At 44.5% G+C, this 17,783-nt stretch overlaps 1 protein-coding gene and 1 pseudogene across 5 annotated transcripts in view; one reads left to right on the top strand and one right to left on the bottom strand.

Moving 5' to 3' along the window:
- ADAMTSL3 (ADAMTS like 3) overlaps window positions 1-17,783 on the top strand; it is a 363,119-nt gene that overhangs the window by 728 nt on the left and 344,608 nt on the right. For 4 of the 5 annotated variants that reach the window (XR_006344423.1, XM_043921943.1, XM_043921940.1 and 1 more), the window contains exon 2: window positions 845-948. Coding sequence is in view for 4 of the 5 variants with exons in the window: in XM_043921943.1 (XP_043777878.1) it covers window positions 880-948 (69 nt within the window). In the remaining variant the exon portion in view is untranslated. Of the gene's footprint in view, window positions 1-6; window positions 404-844; window positions 949-17,783 lie in introns of those variants that run through there. The other variant, XM_043921941.1, reaches the window with a different exon arrangement.
- LOC122707001 lies at window positions 1,628-17,454 on the bottom strand (annotated as a pseudogene).

Below are 17,783 nucleotides of genomic sequence, written 5' to 3'. Positions count from 1 at the left end.
TAGGCCAGGCCCTTAATGCTTTCTCCAGATGGAGAGAAGCCACCGACCCGCCCCCGGACACCAGCTCGCCAAGGCGCCCGCGAGGCGAAGCGAGAGGCGAGGGTGACCTCGGCTTTTCCAGGCTCGACCCATCCTGATTTCCCTGCAAACCGTCAGGAGGACGCCGAGGAAAGCCCCCGCTGCCCTCCAGCCTCCCGCTGGTTTGCCCTCACCTACTTCTAGGATTGTGCTCGTTGGCTTCTCCAAAGCTGTACCCGCTGAGCCCCTCCTCACTCAGCTCTCTGGCTGCAGGGCGGGGTCTCCGAGGAGGATGAACGGTGTCTTCTGGTGGGGAAAGCCTCGAACTAGCAGAAGACCTGCATTCCAGTCCTAGAATGGTCACTGTCTTGCGGTGTGATCTTAGGCAGGTTCCTTCCCCTCTCTGGGTTGGCTTAGTAGGGCTTAGACTCATTTGTGCCTGAAGTAGCAGAAGCTGGCAGGTGCCCTAACCCTTGGCTCCATGCTGGCTTCCCTGAGTCGGATGCCAACAGCCACACCCTACTGCTGACAAATGGGCTGGGAAGTGGTTGGTGCAGAGATGGCTTGGCTTTTGGAGGGCTGGAGGTATGGGCTGCACCGTGCAGGCGGGTCTAGCTGCGCTCCTGACTTTGACATGGACTCCTCCTAAAGAGAGCCCCAGACAGCCTGTACTCTACAGTAGGTAGCTCCATCCAGGGCCAACACAAAGCTTTCCAAGACAGTATGTGGGGCTCAGGGTTCCTCCCTCTGTTGATCTGGTAAGTCATGAGTGTTGCCACTGCTGGGTCTGGAGCTGAATGGAAACCAAATCTTTCCTTCTCTTTAGGCTACGAGTGAGACGCCCCCAGGAGACCCGACCCCATGGCCTCCCGGAAGAGCCCCTGGTGGCTGCTAATGTGGCTGATCTTCATGCACTCTGCCCTCCTGCAGGTAATAAGATGGGGAAGAGGAATGGTAGGCATCCCTCAGTTTACTTAAGAGTATTATTCTAAATCACCTAAGATGTGGTATGACTGATGTTAATCGCATACCAAAGAGAATCTAATTTTGTTTCTTACCTCCAGCAAATGGTATTTCTCATTGCCTTAGCTATAAGAATAATCCAATCCCTTGGGTCCTCTCTGAGTCCTAATATCACAGTGGATACTATATACAAGGGGTGACTTGGGGCTGCGATGGATCCTGTCTGTTTCAGTCTGGAATGGCTGTCTGCATGTGCCCTGGAGAGGCACACGGCTGCTGGAGGCCAGGGCATGGTGAATGGGCAGAGCCCAGGTTCTGGCCTTAGCTCAGCCACTAAATAAGTATTCTGTGTGTATGTCCATCAACACATATTATACTGTTTTGTAGTTCTTTTTGCTCTTTCTTTCTCCCTGTCTTCCCTTTTTCCCCTTTCCCTCCCTCTTTCTTTCTTTATACACACAAATACTCTTTCTAATAACTGAGTCACCTAGAGTCACGGCACATAGCCTGAGCCCCCTGGCAGCACTGGTGGCCACACCCTTTCAGCTTCCACCGGCACAACACTGCTTTTCTAAAATGAAGTCTGCAGTGGGCTGGCAGCGAGGTCCAGCCCAGCTACTGGGGCTGTAGCCTCTCTTGGTGCCGGTTACAAAGTGGAATACTTCTTGAGAGGCAAGGTCAGGAGTTGGGATGCTCCCTCTTCCAGAAATCAGCAAAGTCTCCCCGTGCAAAGCTGGACCAGGGTGGTGGATACCGGTTTTCCTCCTCATCCTCCCAAATGTGCTTTAGAATGGCTGCCTTGCCTGCTTCACTGGCCACGAAGATGACAGTTCTAGCTGTGTTCAGCAGGGAAGTGTGAGGGTCCTGCGCTGCCGAGGTGGCTGGGGGAATCGCTGATGGGGGTGACTCCTGATCATGCAGGAGATTGGGGTCTGGGGAGGGTGAGCAGGGGGCTGCTGTTGGGATCTACACCCAGAATCAACAGATTGAAAACCGGAATGGAATCCCTTAGGAAGGCCAGTCTCAGCTTCTTGGCGCAATTCTCAGCTGCTGCCGCCTCAAGCAACTTGGGGCCAGTGGTGATCACTTGGCTGGTGGGGCTGGGCTGCATGGCGAGCAGGTGGGTCCTGTAGAGGCTGTATGGGCTTTCGGATTGCTGGAGGGGAAGGGCACGAGGTGCTTGTTGGAGAAGCCCAACATCCAGTGAGGAGGCTGGCGGACCTGGTGGGCGGGGCAGCAGTGGCCCATGGCTCAGAGCCCCCACATCCAGATGAGGATGCCAGCAACAGGCCAAGTGCAAAGCCGCCCACTGTACTACTGGTTGTGCCAGCAACCAGCCCAGCTCCTGCAGGCCCGGAAGATGGAGTGGAGGCCACCAATATGCCTGCCCTATGCAGCCTTTCTTTAGTCTCTTGTCTTTCTCACCAGTCTAGGGGGGACAGCTCTAGCACTGTATCATCATATACTTCCTGGGCAGATGCCAACAAAGGAAGGAAGTTTGCCTTGCCTGAGAGGCAATTGGGAATAGCTGAGACTGTGGCAAAGTTGATGGTACCTTCTCCATCTCTTAAGGGCAGCCTCTACTCAATTCCAGCCATCATTGCCAAATGAGAGTGCAAACTCAGAATTGCTGGATCATATTGTTGCTCAAGATAGCTAGTTATCCAGACCTCCTATGTGATCTCCCAGTTTTTAAAGGGTTGAAAGCCAGACAAATGTATTTGTAGACTGGATTCAGCCAAGCAGTTTGTTGATGATTTAGGCGCTAACTCGTGTCCGACTCTTTGCACCTCATGGACTGTAGCCCGTCAGGCTCCTCTGTTCATGGGATTTCTCAGGCAAGAATACTGGAGTGGGTTGTCATTCCTTTCTCCAGGGGATCGTCCAGCCCAGGCATCGAACCTGGGTCTCCTGTGTTGCAGGCAGTCTGCTGCAATTGCATGTGGATTGCATGTGGATTCTTTACTGACTGAGCCACCAGATAAGATGCAGAGCAAGATTTCCTGGCTGTCCAGTGGTTAGGACTTCGCCTTCCAGTGCAGGGGGTGTGGGTCTGATCTCTGGTAGGGGAGCTAGGATCCTACATGCCCTGTGAGACTGAAAGACCAAACCATAAAACAGAAGCAGTTTTGTAACAAATTCAATGATGACTTTAAAAATGGTCCGCATCAATAAAACCTTTAAAAAATAATAAAGTGCAGAGCACATCTCAGTATTTTGTCCTGAGAGCTGCTGCAAACCCATACCGCACCCTGTGTGAGTTAGAACATGCTGGTCCATTCGGTATCTTGTGTGAATTAGAACAAGGCAGCCCCTCCCTGATCATGTAACTTGTCATCACATGGCTTAGTGGCCTCTGTACTCTCAGGGTCTGGCAAAGGGCCTGATGCTTAATAAGGCTCTAACATCTCTTAGATGGGCTTGTGCACATAAATAAAGAGATACACCCTGAGAGAGATTAATCAGACCTCTCTGCTTCACATTTCACTCTCGGACTTAGTGTTTCTAAGGCCCCTTTCAGCTCCAGTGTCCCATGATTTCTGTGACTCATACAGAACTGGTTAGTGAGGTACAGCTTCTCCCCCGTTATTCACTTTATTGATGCTTCCCCATCCACATTTTAATAGATAGCTTTTATTAGAACAGATGTAAATCTTTTCAGGGTAATCTTAGGATTTCTGTAGTCAGTGAGGTATAGCGTTGGGGCATGGTGGGTGGAGACTTTCTTTTCCATCTCATCAGACCTGAAACAGAGATTTGTTCCTGGTCAAATGGGGCTGAGGCTTCACAGCACGGGGTTTCATTTTGTTTTCTTCCACTCTATAAAATTAAAATGAGCTTTGAGGCAGTCTGTTGACCTTTGGCCAAGGGCAGTGTCTTCCCAGCTTGAATCACTCACTGACCTCTTTTGAATTTTTCCGTATCTGTGTGGCTTGGCAGTGTTCTTTCCATGTATGGGGCAGTGTGTGCACAGGAGGTTGTAAATGGAGATTTCAGGCTAGTTGTCTTTATCATTTGCAGCATCAGCTGTTGGAATCCCAGCTGCACCACTTCAAGGCCTGTTATACAAACATCTCTGCATCTCAGTGTCCACATTTGTAGAGAGGGGGTGCCTACCTCACAGACTTTTCTGGAGGAGTTAATCCATTGTGAACGGGAAAAAAAAAAAAAAAACAAAAAGCTGTCTGGCATGACTTCCCAGGTGGCTCAAAGGTAGAGAATCTGCCTGCCAGTATAGGAGATGTGGGTCTGATCCCTGGGTCAGGAAGATACCCTGGAGAAGGAGATGGCAACGCACTCCAGTATTCTTGCCTGGAGAATCCTGTGGGCAGAGGAATCTGACAGGCTACAGTCCATGGAGTCACAAAGAGTGAGACACGACTGACTGAATGACTAAACAACAACAGGTAGTAAAAGCCCTTGATATATTAACCTTTTAAAGCAAATGTTGTTGTCGTTCAGTTGCTGAGGAGTGCAGCATGCTAGGCTTCCCTGTCCTTCACTATCTCCCAGAGTTTGCTCAAACTTGTGTCCATTGAGTCGGTGATGTCATCCAACCATCTCATCCTCTGTCGTCCCCTTCTCCTCCTGCCCTCAATCTTTCCCAGCATCAGGGTCTTTTCCAATGAGTCGGCTCTTCGCCTCAGGTGACCAAAGTATTGGATCTTCAGCTTCAGCATTAGTCCTTCCAGTGGATATTCAGGGTTGATTTCCTTTAGGATTGACTGATTTGATGTCCTTCAAACAAGCCAAGTGCCTGTAATTTCTGCTGGGGAACTGTAGGGGGCACCCAAGAGGCATCAAGAGAATACTGCAGAGGCTGGGAGGTGGGACTTGATCTTCTCAGGGAAGGTTCTTGCAGCTATGGGTGGTCCCATCACAGGGCCTGGGTGAATGTTATAGTGAAGGCTCGATCCGTTTCTGCTCCTACCCGAGGGTTGGACACTTGGTTATCTCCTTAGTGCCAGCCTGGATTTGTTTCAAAGCTGCCCCTCCTCTGAGGATTTGGTTGTTTGAGGGGCCCTTGGAGTCTTCTTTTAAAAATAATAAAAAAATTTTTTTTTTGCCACACCACATGGTATGTAGGATCTTAGTTCCTTGACCAGGGATTGAACCCATGCCGCCTGCATTGGAAGCACAGAGTCTTAATTAATCACTGGACAGTCAGGGAAGTCCCCTTGGGGTCGTCTTTAGTCTCTCTCAGACGGTAAAAGCATCTGCCTACAATGCGGGAGACCTGGGTTCGATCCCTGGGTTGGGAAGATTCCCTGGCGAAGGAAATGGCAACCCACTCCAGTACTCTTGCCTGGAAAATCCCATGGACGGAGGATCCTGGTAGGCTACAGTCCATGGGTTCTCAGAGAGTCCGCCGACACGACTAAGCGACTTCACATTCACTTTTCCTTATAAGTACTGCCACCACCATGCTGAAACTGAAGCTCCAGTACTTTGGCCACTTGATGTGAACAGCTGACTCACTGGAAAAGACCCCGATGCTGGGAAAGACTGAGGGCAGGAAGAGAAGGGTATGACAGAGGACGAGATGGTTGGATGGCATCACAGACTCAATAGACATGAATCTGAGCAAATTCCAGGAGATAGAGAAGGACAGGGAAGCCTGGCGTGCTGCAGCTTATGGGGTAGCAAAGAGTCAGACACGACTGAGCAACTGAACTGAACTGAATGAATCATTCTGGGTGTTTTTTGGCTGCATTAGGTCTTCTTTGCTGCACGTGGGCTTTGCTGCAGTTGGCTGATGGAGAGTTAACAGCCCTGTGAGGCTGAGATACAAGGAGGAAGGGATGTGCCAATTCACTTAATAAAAACTAGATTATCTTTATTGAATCAGCTAAAACTGAAGCCTTTATAATCACTGACCACAATAATCGTGATAGATTGCAGAGCAAGCCATGAGGTCGGCAGCCTCGTGTTTTCCTAACTCGCTCTTGACCATTTCTGGAGGAGCTCGCTGTTCCCTTCAGTCAGGCAGCTGGAGAGGCCTCCCCTCTTCCTGTCATGCCCTGGCCCTGGATGCTTCCTGTTGCTCTGGGCCTTCTCCTCAGGGACCCAGATCTTCCCTGAGAAGACAGCTGCTGCTGTTCCAACCCTCTTCCAGCCTTCTTCATTGAGAAGTCTCAGCTCAGGCAGATATAAACACAGAGCCAGTCACGGGCTCCAGCAATGCTTGGCCAAATCCAATCTGTTTCCATGCCTCCATGCACTCTTGGGCAAATTCACTTGCATTTATTTTTTAAAAATTTTTATTTATTTATTTATTTTTAGAGTTTTGGCTGTGCTTTGTCTCTGTTGCTGTACACGGGCTTTCTCTAGTTGTGGCGAGTGGGGGCTACCCTCTAGTTGTGGTGTGCGGGCTTCTCATTGCAGTGGCTTCTCTTGTGGAGCACAGGCTTCAGTTGTTGCTGCTCCCAGGTTCTAGAGAACAGGCTCTGTAGTTGTGGCACATGGATTTAGTTGCTCTACGGCATGTGGGATCTTCCTGGACTGGGGATCGAACCTGTGTCCCCTGCATTGGCAGGTGGATTCTCAACCACTGGATCACTGAAGAAACCCTGCATTAATTAAAAGTCCAGTTCAATTTAAAATTTCAATTCCCCACTTGATTTAAATCTCATCTCCCTTCTGTCTAGTCTAGCCTTAACACTGGGCTCCAGGTAACTGAAGTGGGGTTGTACTGGGGTCCATTCTCCTCTCACCTCAACCAGTGGTGAGGACTGGTTTGGAGATCTTTCTTCCTTTTAGTTACTCTGGGCCCAGCTTTCCTGAAGTTGGAAGCGAGGAGAGGGGATGGGGAGAAGAGCAAACAGGTGTTAACTTAACTGGATGCCACTGTCTGGTCCTTGTCATCATCTGTCCGGCTCTCACTGACTCTGCCCCACTGGGCGGCACGTGTGAGTTCTGCAGCGCCTGCCTGTTCTGAAGCAGGAGGCCCAGCTCCGGCGGGTCTCATACTGCCGGGATCCTCTTCCAGGCAGCCCAGTTGAGTGGATGCTGGCAGAATGGTTTGAATCCAGATCCTTTGGTGTTGACCACTTGATCCATGGGCTTCCCTGGTGGTTCAGTGGTAAAGTATTTGCCTGCCAGTGCAGGAGACACAGGAGACTCAGGTTCGATCCCTAGCTTGGGAAGATCCTCTGAAGAATGAAATTGGAACCCATTCCAGTATTCTTGCCTGGAGAATTCCATGACAGAGGATCCTGGAGGGCTACAGTGTTCACATCCTTGTTGTGCAGATGGTGGGGGTAGAGGCTCCAGCGCTGCCTCCTCCCTGTCTGGCCAGCTCCCTTCAGTTCTCCAGTCTGTCTCTGCCAGGACAGAGCAGTGGATCCAGTCTAAGCTGCTGCCCACCTGGAGAGTGGATCGACAGTCCTTCCTTGCAGGGATCCCTGATCTCTATGAGTGATTCTTTTTTTTTTCTTCAGTGCATCTCAGTTCTCCTTCTTAGAGGGGAAGGAGTGAGGTGCTGGCTGGTGTCCCTTCTTAAGGAACTCCAAGGGAGAGATCCACTTTATGTTGGTAGTTCTCTTTATTTTTTCTTATACATTTTTTAATAGATTTTTTTTTAATGTGGACCATTTTTTAAAAAGTCTTTATTGAATTTGTTATAATATTGCTTCTGTTTTATGTTTTGGTTTTTTGGCCACAAGGCATGTGGGCCCTTAGCTCCCTGATGAGGGGTTGACCCTGCGCCCCTTGCAGTGGAAGGCAAATCTCGACCACTGGACCCCCAGGAAAAGCCTGGTAGTTCCTTTTAGAATGTGGATACTTAGATCCTCTTTGTCATCTGCTTTGCCCCCTAAATTCCAGTGTTTTGGCATTGAGAAAAGTCCCTGTAAATATTTTGATAGATACCAATTCTAATCGATAGAACTGATTTTAATTGGTTCTAATCCTAGGGCTGGGGCTTCCTAGGTGATGCAGTGGTAAAGAATCTGCCTGCCAATGCAAGAGACACAGGTTCGATCCCTGGGTCAGGAAGATCCCCTGGAGGAAGGCATGGCAACCCACTCCAGTATTCTTGCCTGGAGAATCCCATAGACAGAGGAGCCTGGTGGGCTACACCACAATCTTTGATGGCTCAGTGGTAAAGAATCTGCCTGCAATGTAAGAGACCTGGGATCGATCCCTGGGTTGGGAAGATCCCCTGGAGAAGGCAGTTGGCAACCCACTTCAGTATTCTTGCCTGGAGAATCCCATGGACAGTGGAGACCTGCAAGCTACAGTCCATGGGGTCGCAAAGAATCAGACACGACTTGACGACTGAACAACAGCCATAGCAAGTGAACATTTTTGATCATTTATTTGAATGCATGGGTTTCTGACTCTTTGTGACTGTATGGACTGTAGCCCACCAGGCTCCTTTGTCCATGGGATTTCCCAGGCAAAAATACTGGAGTGGGTTGCTATTCCCTCCTCCAGGCTATCTTCCTGACCCAAGGACTGAACCAGCATCTCCTGCACTGGCAGGCGGATTCTTTACCATCTTTACCATCCGTTGGAGGGACTTCCCTGCTGGTCCAGTGGCTAAGACTCCACACTCCCAGTGCAGGGGTCTGGATTCAATCCCTGGTTGGGGAAGTTTAGATCTCGCATACCACAATGAAGAGTTCACATACTGCAACTAAATATCCCAGATCCTGTGTGCTGCAACTAAGACCTGGAACAGACAAAGAACTAAATAAATAAATATTTAAAAAATTTTAGAATGACTCCATTGGACCACTAGGAGCACATTCGAGTCAGAGATACTTGGGACGTTGTTGGTACCAGTGCAGGTTGGTAATGATGAGAACTTTAACTGTTCATAAGAGTACATAGGATGGGAGATGGGGGTTAAGTGGGGAGAGGAGTGGGGGAGTTAGTCATTGACCAGAGGGTGTGATTCTGGGCACCATTTTAGAGCCTGAAAGGATGGAACTTGACTAGTGATCATGTGGGATTGAGAGAGAACAAAGGAAGTATGGAAGATTCCTTTAGGTTTTGAGCTTGCTTTAGGAACACATCAGGGTGAAAATTCACCCCAATCTTGGGAAATTGTCAGTTATGTTTGAAGGAGTCGTTTTGGGGCAAGCTGTGAATTGCAAAAGATGAGGCACTGAATAAAGAAAATAGGTAATACTCTTTGAGAAGGGAACCAGGATCATTAGAAAGGTTTTAAGGAGCAAAGTGAACACTTCAGTATATATGCATTCCAAAGGGAAGCAGTCAGGAGAAAGGGAGGGATTAAGGATCCAAGAGGAAAAAACCAATTATATGCAACAGTTTCATAACAGGAGAAAAAAAAAACAGGCAATGTTTCCCCTCCACATTGCTAATGGGTCTTAAAGCAGCAAAGCTAACATCTTATGGAAACCACATTTCAAGGTCTATGATTGTGATTGCTCTCAGTTTATTTTTACAAAGATGCTAATTTCCATAAATAGCATGGAAGCATAAAGCAATTTCCCCTCCAAGTATTTTATGCAATTACTTTCTGGACTTTGTCAGCACTGAACAGCTCCAGCCAATGTATGCTATAAATTATTGTGGTCAAATACTCAGAAATGCATTTGTTCCCTAAGCCTTCATTTATAAATATAATAGCATGTTATGTTGAAAAAAAAATTTTTTAAAAAGGAAGAATAAGTATTTTATTAATAAAAATTCATTGTTAGTATTAAAGGAATCTGAATTCCCTTCACTTTCTCTTTTGAAATTTCATTTTTTTCTCCTGATTTAAAAGCACGAAACATACTCATTATAAAAAATGTGGAAAATACAGGAAAGGACAAAGATGAATAAAATCACCTTTCATTCTAACAGTTGTTAGGATTTTGTTGTATATATTTCCAATATTCTTAGTAGTAGCATATATATGTGTCTTTTAAAAAGTGGTTACACTGTATTTGGATAACTTTGTAACGATATAACAATATGAAGCATATTTCTATGTATTAGATATTTTTATATTTATTCTCACATTATAATAATATTTAATGTCTTCATAATATTGCATCATTTGGTGTGCTATATTGTATTAACTAATTCTTTACTGCTGAACATTTAAGTTCATTAGTTTTTTTGAACTTGCAAATAATGCTACTATGAAAATATGTTTGCAGATCCATCTTTGCTCATATTTGTGATTATTTTCTTTGAATACATTTCTAGGAAAATGTATTTGTTGAAGCAACATCTTGGGGTCAAAAACTATGTGCAGTTGTAAGACCTTTGATTTATGCTATCAAATTGCTTTTCATGGGACTTCCCTGGTGGTTCAGTGGCTAAGACATAAGCTCCCAATGCGGGGGCCCATGTTTGATCCCTGGTCAGGGAAATAGATCCCAAATGCCACAACTAAATATACCACATGTCACAGTGAAGACTGAGGATAGCTTGTGTCACAACTAAGACTCAGCACAGCCAGATGAATAAATAAATATTTTTTTAAAAAATTGTCTTTCAGAAAGCATCTACAAAAATGTCATCTTACTTCACAGTAGTTGGCAGTGTAAGATTTAAGGAAATCTTAGTAGTGAAAGATTCTTAAAAATACTTTAGGGCCATTTGTATTACTGCTTTTGTGTATGGTCTCTTTGAGGCATTAGAAATAGAATAAAAGATTTTATTTTCATATTTTTGCCCATTTTTCAACTGAGAATTTCTCATTAACCTGTGTGTGCCTTTTATAGATAAAGAATATTAGTCTTTTGTCCTTAATATATTGCAAATGATTTCTCTGTTGTATCATTAGTATTTTCATTTTATTTATGTTTTTTTGATGAACTGACATTTAAAATTTTCAAGTTACCTACTCTAGAAGTCTCTTTTAAAAATATTTATTTATTTATTTGGCTGCATTGAGACTTAGCTGTGGCACATAGATTCTTCCTTGCTGGCATTGCCTTAAGTCATGTGGGGTCTTAGTTCCCTGACCAGGGATCAAACCTGTGTCCCCTGCATTACAAGGCCAATTCTTAACCACTGGACCACCAAGGAAGTCCCAGGGGTTTTTTGAGAATCTCACAACTGTTGAATTTTGAAAATAAAAGGAAGATGTGACTCTAGAGAAAAGGAAAGAGCATCTTTAATAAGAGAAGGAGTCAGGCAACAACGCGGTATGGAAGCTGTTGACTAGTCTGGTTCATTCCCTCACACCTCATGTCCTTCTCCAGCTGTTCTTTAGCAAATAGTCGCTCCTAGGACAGAAACAAGTGAATGCAAGGCAGTAAGCAACTGGGGACGTGCTTTGGGTACAGAATGAGTACTCTCGGAGATGAACTAGAAAACACACATGATTAAAAATAAATGGTAACAAAGGAGACCTAACAAACGTATAGTTAATATTTCTCAATAAGAACAGAAAAAAATACAACAACATAATCAAATAAAACTTTTCTCACTCTTTTTCTTCAGGTCTTTATAGATCTTGATGCTGCAGTTTTTGGCCCTGATTAGAGTATTACTGAAGAGAACTTGGGGCCAATCTGATTTTTAACCCTTGTTTGTGTCTCACTTTTCTGCCGTGATACATACATGATTTCTTCCTTATCCTGAAATCCATATTTTCACCTGGACATGATGTAGATAATTTTTAACCTTCATAAGCATGTACATGTGTTTCCGGAAAGGTTTTTTTATTTTAGTGTGCTCTTCAAATCTGTAATGTTTTTATTTTTGCCATTTTTTCACTAAACTCACTTCTTCTGTCATCTTAAAATGTTTACTTGTATTTATTTTTTAAAATCGGAGTATAATTGCTTTACAATGTTGTGATAGAAAAAAATGTCTTTTTTTTTAACTCTTGTATTACTTCTTGAACTTTTTAAAAGCAAGATCAGATTCTTTATAATTTATTTGGAGTAATTTATCTAGCGATACATGTTCATTGATTGCATTTTTCTTATTTTTTTTCTATTTTTAAAACTTTGTATGCATCAGTCTTGTGAGGATTCTGTTCCAAAAGGGATTCTCTTTATAATGAGGCTCTGCCCCACATGTCTGTCATCTTTCTCATCAGACTAGCAGGCTAAGAAGAGCATGTTCTTCTCTTGGTGATGAAAGAGACACATGAAAGCAAGTCTAAGAGTACAAGGGTTTTCCTTATGCATTCTGCTTATGTCATTTCTGTAAAATCCCACTGGCCAAAGCAACTCATGTAGAAGACTGTCAAAGGGAAGGGCAGAGCAGGTTATATGGCCAAATCCAAAATTATTGGAGTGGGCTAGATAAAGAAGATTGGTATATATACACACAATGGAATACAATGGAATGTTACTCAGCCACAAGAAGGATGACGTAGTGCCATTTTGAGAGATGTGGCTGAACCTAGAGAGTTTCATACAGAGTGAAGTAGGTCAGAAAGAGAAAAACAAATATTGTATAATACTGCTTGTATGTGAAATCTAGAAAAATGGTACAGATGAACTTATTTGCAAAGCATAAATAGAGACACAGACATAGAGAACACACAGACGTGGAACACGCAGACATAGAGAGCACAGAGAATGAATGGACACCAGAAGGGGAGCTGGGGGCGGGCTAAATGGGGAGGTTGGGATTGACATATATACACTACTCTGTATAAAGTAGAAAACTAATGAGAACCTACTGTATACCACTGGAAACTCTACTTAATGCTCTGTGGTGACCTAAATGGAAAAGAAATCCCAAAAGGAGGGGATATATGTACATGTATAGCTGATTCACTTTGCTATGCAGCAGGAACAACATTGTAAAACAACTATACTCCAGTAAAAATTAACTTAGAAAGATAAAAAATAAAGCTGCCTAAATTATAAGCCTCCCCCCAAAAAATCCCAACAAAATTATTGGAGTGGGCAGGTATGCTCCTCCCTTAGAGATTGTCTGAATGTGTGGAGTGAGGGGTGGGAGTGAATATTTTTGAATAATCTATTCTAATCTGGCAAAGCCAGGTAATATAGTAATATATACATATAAAGTCAGGTAATATACCTCATTTATTACCTCATGAGGTAATATACCTCAAATATTACCTCATGAGGTAATAATTACCTCATTGCATTGAGGTAATATAGTACCAGAGAGCAAGCTTCAGTAGCTACACTGACACCACCGTCACAAACTAATATGCTTGAACTGGGAAGGGTCTCAGTAATGAGGAACTGTAGCCAGGTCTCACCTCATGACATGAAGCTAGTGGCTTTTCGTCATGAGGTAGGTGTGCCTATTAGAGCGGGAGGCTCTGACCCCTTCCTTCCTGTCTGGTCATTGTTGTTCAGTCGCTAAGTCGTGTCTGACTGTTTGAGCCCCTGTGGACCACAGCACGCCAGACTCCTCTGTCCTCCACTGTCTCCTGGAGTTTGCTCAAATTCATGTCCATTGAGTCGGTGATGCTATCTAATCATTTCGAGCTCTGTCGCCCCCTTCTCCTGCCTTCAGTCTTTCCCAGCATCAAGGTCTTTTTCCAATGAGTCAGCTCTTCGCATCAGGTGGCCAAAGTATTGGAGCTTCAGTTTCAGTCCTTCCAATGAATATTCAGGATTGATTTCCTTTAGGGTTGACTAATTTGATCTCCTTGCTGTCCAAGGGACTCTCAAGAGTCTTCTCCAGCACCACGTTTCAAAAGCATCAGTTCTTCAGTGCTCAGCCTTCTCTGTCTCACTCATAATTTTAACTCTAGCCCTAAACTTTGGTCTGTAGCAAGTAGAAATTTAAGAATTGATTCCTCTTAATCCTCTAGTTCAGTGTTACTTCAGCTTTTTAATTGTAGCCCACAGGAGGAAGTGCATTTTATTTTAAAAAGCTTTTTATTTTTGAAAGATTTTTTAAAAATTGGAATATAGTTGCTTTACAGTGTTGTGTTGGTTTCCGTTGTACAGGAAAGTGAATCAGCCATATGTGTACATAGATCCCCTCTGTTTTGGATTTCCTCCCATTTACGTGACCACAGAGCACTGAGCAGAGTTCCCTTTTCTCGTCAGTTATCTCTTTTATACACAGCAGTGTATCTATGTCAATCCCAGTCTCCCAATCCATCCCACTTCCTCCTTGGTGTCCATACATTTGTTCTCTATGTCTGTCAAAGTGCATTTAACATCGTGACTCAATTCATGTATATATCTATGTATTCATATTTCTGGAACAAAAGTTTCAGAAAACAATGCTAATTCTTTCCATGAGTGGTTCACTATGGTATTTGTCTTTTATATCCATTCCATTCCAAGTGATTCTATGAAAAAATGGCTGGCTAAGACCCAATGAATTTCATCGCCCGTTAATGGGCTGTGTTTACAGTTTGAAAAAAACAAACAGTGCCTTAGTTCACAGTCTCCATTCTAGGGTTACTTTTGTGCATGTTGATCTCCTCCTCTGATATTTGGCTGGAAGGAGGGGGTTGAAAAATGAGGCTCCTAGCACAGCTTTTAAATTCTGGTTGGCCATCACCTAGTGTAGCCTGCTTTCCTGGGGTGCTGTGTCCCCTCACTGCACCAACTATTGCCAGTGGTTTCCATTTAAAGCTACAGTTTCCAACATGATTGGTTATTAAGGTTCTTCAGAGCTATCTAGATGATCATATACTTCTCCTCTTCTGACCTTCTAGCATGATGAATCATATTAATAGGTTTTCTAATACTGAATCCTCCTTGTGTTCCCGGCATTAACTGTACTTGGCCATGACATACTGCCTTTTTAATATTCAGCTGGATTTGGTTTGCAAATATTTTGTTGAAAAGTACTACATCTGTATTCATAAGTAATGTTGGTTGGTGCTATATTTCCCAGGTTTTTAATATCAAAATTTTTGTTAACTTTGTAAAATGGATTGGAACATTTTCCATCATTTTTTCCTTTTCTGGATCAGTTTATATAGCACAGGAATAACCTATTCTTGGAAGGTTTGAAAGCAAAATAAATGGTAGTTTTACCCTGATAGTAAATGGGACCCAAGACCTTTTGGGGGAAGAAGTTCTTTGACAACTTTTTAAACATTTTTCTGTGATTACTGGATTATTCAGGTTTACTCCTGCTTCTTTAATTAATTTTGGTAATTTTTTGGACTTCCCTGATGGTCCAGGGGCTAAGACTTTGTGCTCCCAATGAAGGGGGCTTGGGTTCAATCCCTGGTCAGAGAATTAGGTCCTTCATGCCACAGCTAAAATTTTGCATGCTGCAACTAAAAATCCTGCATGCATGTAAACTAAGACCTAGCACAGCCAAATAAATGCATATATATATATATATATATATATATATATAAAGTTAGAAATTTTATAGGACAGAGGAAAGGGAAGTATTTTGTCATTTTTCAAACAAATTTGTAAATTATTTTGCTTTAATTTCTGATCTTTCCCCGCCCAGAGTATGCAGCCTATAAAGTTTTAAGTTTTTAAATGCTCAGTTTCGAAGTGCTCCATTTTATGAATGTGGCAAGCATATTTAACAATTCATTTTTTTCTAAACTTCTGTGAATACTGGACAGTGAATTTTATTCTCTGCATCAAGTAGTGTTGTTCTTGTGTATCCCTTTTCTTTCTTCATTGGTTCTTTCTGTCTCCTCACTCCCCACACTAATTCCTGTTTAGTTCTAGAGGGGAATGGTCTGTCTCTTTATTTTTCCACCCTTTGATTTTACTGATCTTTGTCTTCAGGAACTCACCAACTCCTTGTCTAGCTGTTTTTGTTCACAGAGCTCATTCTTTCCTGAAGAGGAATAATGGGTCCAGGTGTTGGCTAAGATTGAACCCTGCTTCCCTATTTTCTGATCTTGCCTCTTGGTTGCTTTGTAGTTTTTTAGGATAAATAATGAAATCTTCAACATGTTTATTCACAAGTATTTTTCTTAATTGCCAAGTTGTGCCTGTTCACACTCCCACTCGTGACTTAGGAGAGTGCCCTTCTCACTGTGTGTGTGTGTTCGTCTGACTCTTTGCAACCCCATGGACTGTAGCCCACCAGGCTCCTCTGTCCATGGGATTTCCCAGGCAAGACTAATGGAATGGATTGCCATTCCCTTCCCCAGGGGATCTTCCCCATCCAGGGATCGAACCCAAGTCTCCTGCATTGCAGGTGGATAATCTTTAATACCTGAGCTACCAAAGAAGCTCCTCTCACTGTATGGCCACTAGCATTTGATATTACTAAAAAATGTTGTCATTTTAGTAGCAGTCCAGACATTTTAAACTCTGTCACTATTAACATATATACACTACCATATGTAAAACAGATAGCTAGTGGGAAGCTGCTATATAGCACAGGGAACTCAGCTGGGTGCTCTGTGTTAATAACCTAGAGGGGTGGGGTGGAGGGGTGGGAAGAAGGTCCAAGACAGAGGTGATGTGTGTATACATACAGCTGATTCACTTCATTGTACAGCAGAAACTAACTCAGCATCGTAAAGCAATTCTGCTCCAATAAAATAAAGAACTGTCATCCTTAAATCTAGATAGAAATGGCCACCTTGGTTATGAGAGCAGGGAATTCTGAGTGGTGGTGTGCTCATTTAAAGGTACGTGTTAAGCTATGTTATAAAGTGAATAAGAAATTAGTCTATAAGGAGGTCAAACCAGTCAATCCTAAAGGAAATCAACCCTGAGTAGTCATTGGAAGAACTATTTCTGAAGGTGAAGCTCCAATACTTTGGCCACCTGCTTCGAAGAGCTGACTCATTAGAAAAGACCCTGATGCTGGGAAAGATTGAGGGCAGGAGGAGAAGAGGGTGGCAGAGGATGAGATGGTTAGATAGCATCACCGACTCAATGGACATGAATTTGAGCAAACTCCAGGAGATAGTGGAGGACAGAGGAGCCTGGTGTGCTGCAGTCTATGGGGTCACAAAGAGTTGGACAGGACTTAAGGAATGAACAACAATAGCTATAAGTTATGGAAAGAGAGACCCATACATATTAAAGTCCCCCAAATAAGGTGCCAGTCAGGGACAGGGATAAAACTATCAGCAAGACTTTGTGCTCAGTGAAATCTGGGGGCAAGACTCTAGGAGAGTTTGGAAAGGAGAAAGCCCTGGGGTGCAGGCAGGGACTGTGAAGACTTTCTTCCTGCTTGGTTTGGTTCTCTGGAGCCTAGGGGATGACCGTCCCCTTGCTGGGGTGGAAGGTGGAAGCCAGCGGTGGGGAGGAGCCAGACTGAATGCATGGGGGCATGACCACCCTTCTGGAGAAAGGGTTGTTCATTTGCTGGCAATTATTGTAGTCACCCTTCACTGATGCTGAAACCGAAGAGAGGCAGGAATTGCTGGAATGGGCAGAGGGAAGTGGGTCCAATGCCCTGAAGCTGTTAAAGTGAAATTCCTTTCAGTGCAAACACTTCATACTGAGAATGTGGAGCTTCCTTTCCATGCAGTGGTGGTTGGTAGGACACCAGCGTATATATGGAATATACTTACTCCCTACCTCTGTGGCTCTCTGAGGGCGGCAGGCCCTCCCAGGACCCCAGCCGGTCCTTTCCCTCCTCAGGACAGGCTTGGTGGCCTGACATCTTGGAGGGAGCCCAGGCGCTCCGGACTGACCTGCAGGCCCTCCACCCGGTCCCTGGGAGGTCTGGCATGTGGCAGGCATCTGTGGTCACAGCCCTGGGAGGAGGGGCACCGGGGCTGCTCACTCTGTAAACACTTTCTGGGATGTGTTAGCAGCTCCCCTCATCAGAGCCGGGAAAGCATTTGGTGCACAGAGCAGGGAAGGAACGCGTGGAGTGGCCGGGGACTGTGCTCTGATGGGCCCTGTGCAGCCCCCTGATGCAGGGAGGCCATTTGCCTGGGTGATGCCCACTCTGCATCTGACTGATTCCTTGTGGATCCTTACGAGGTT

Source organism: Cervus elaphus, chromosome 13 (assembly GCF_910594005.1).
Source record: "Cervus elaphus chromosome 13, mCerEla1.1, whole genome shotgun sequence".
Taxonomy (NCBI): Eukaryota; Metazoa; Chordata; class Mammalia; order Artiodactyla; family Cervidae; genus Cervus; species Cervus elaphus.
The sequence above is the reverse complement of the archived record's forward strand: the minus strand, read 5'-3'. Positions and strand labels throughout refer to the sequence as shown.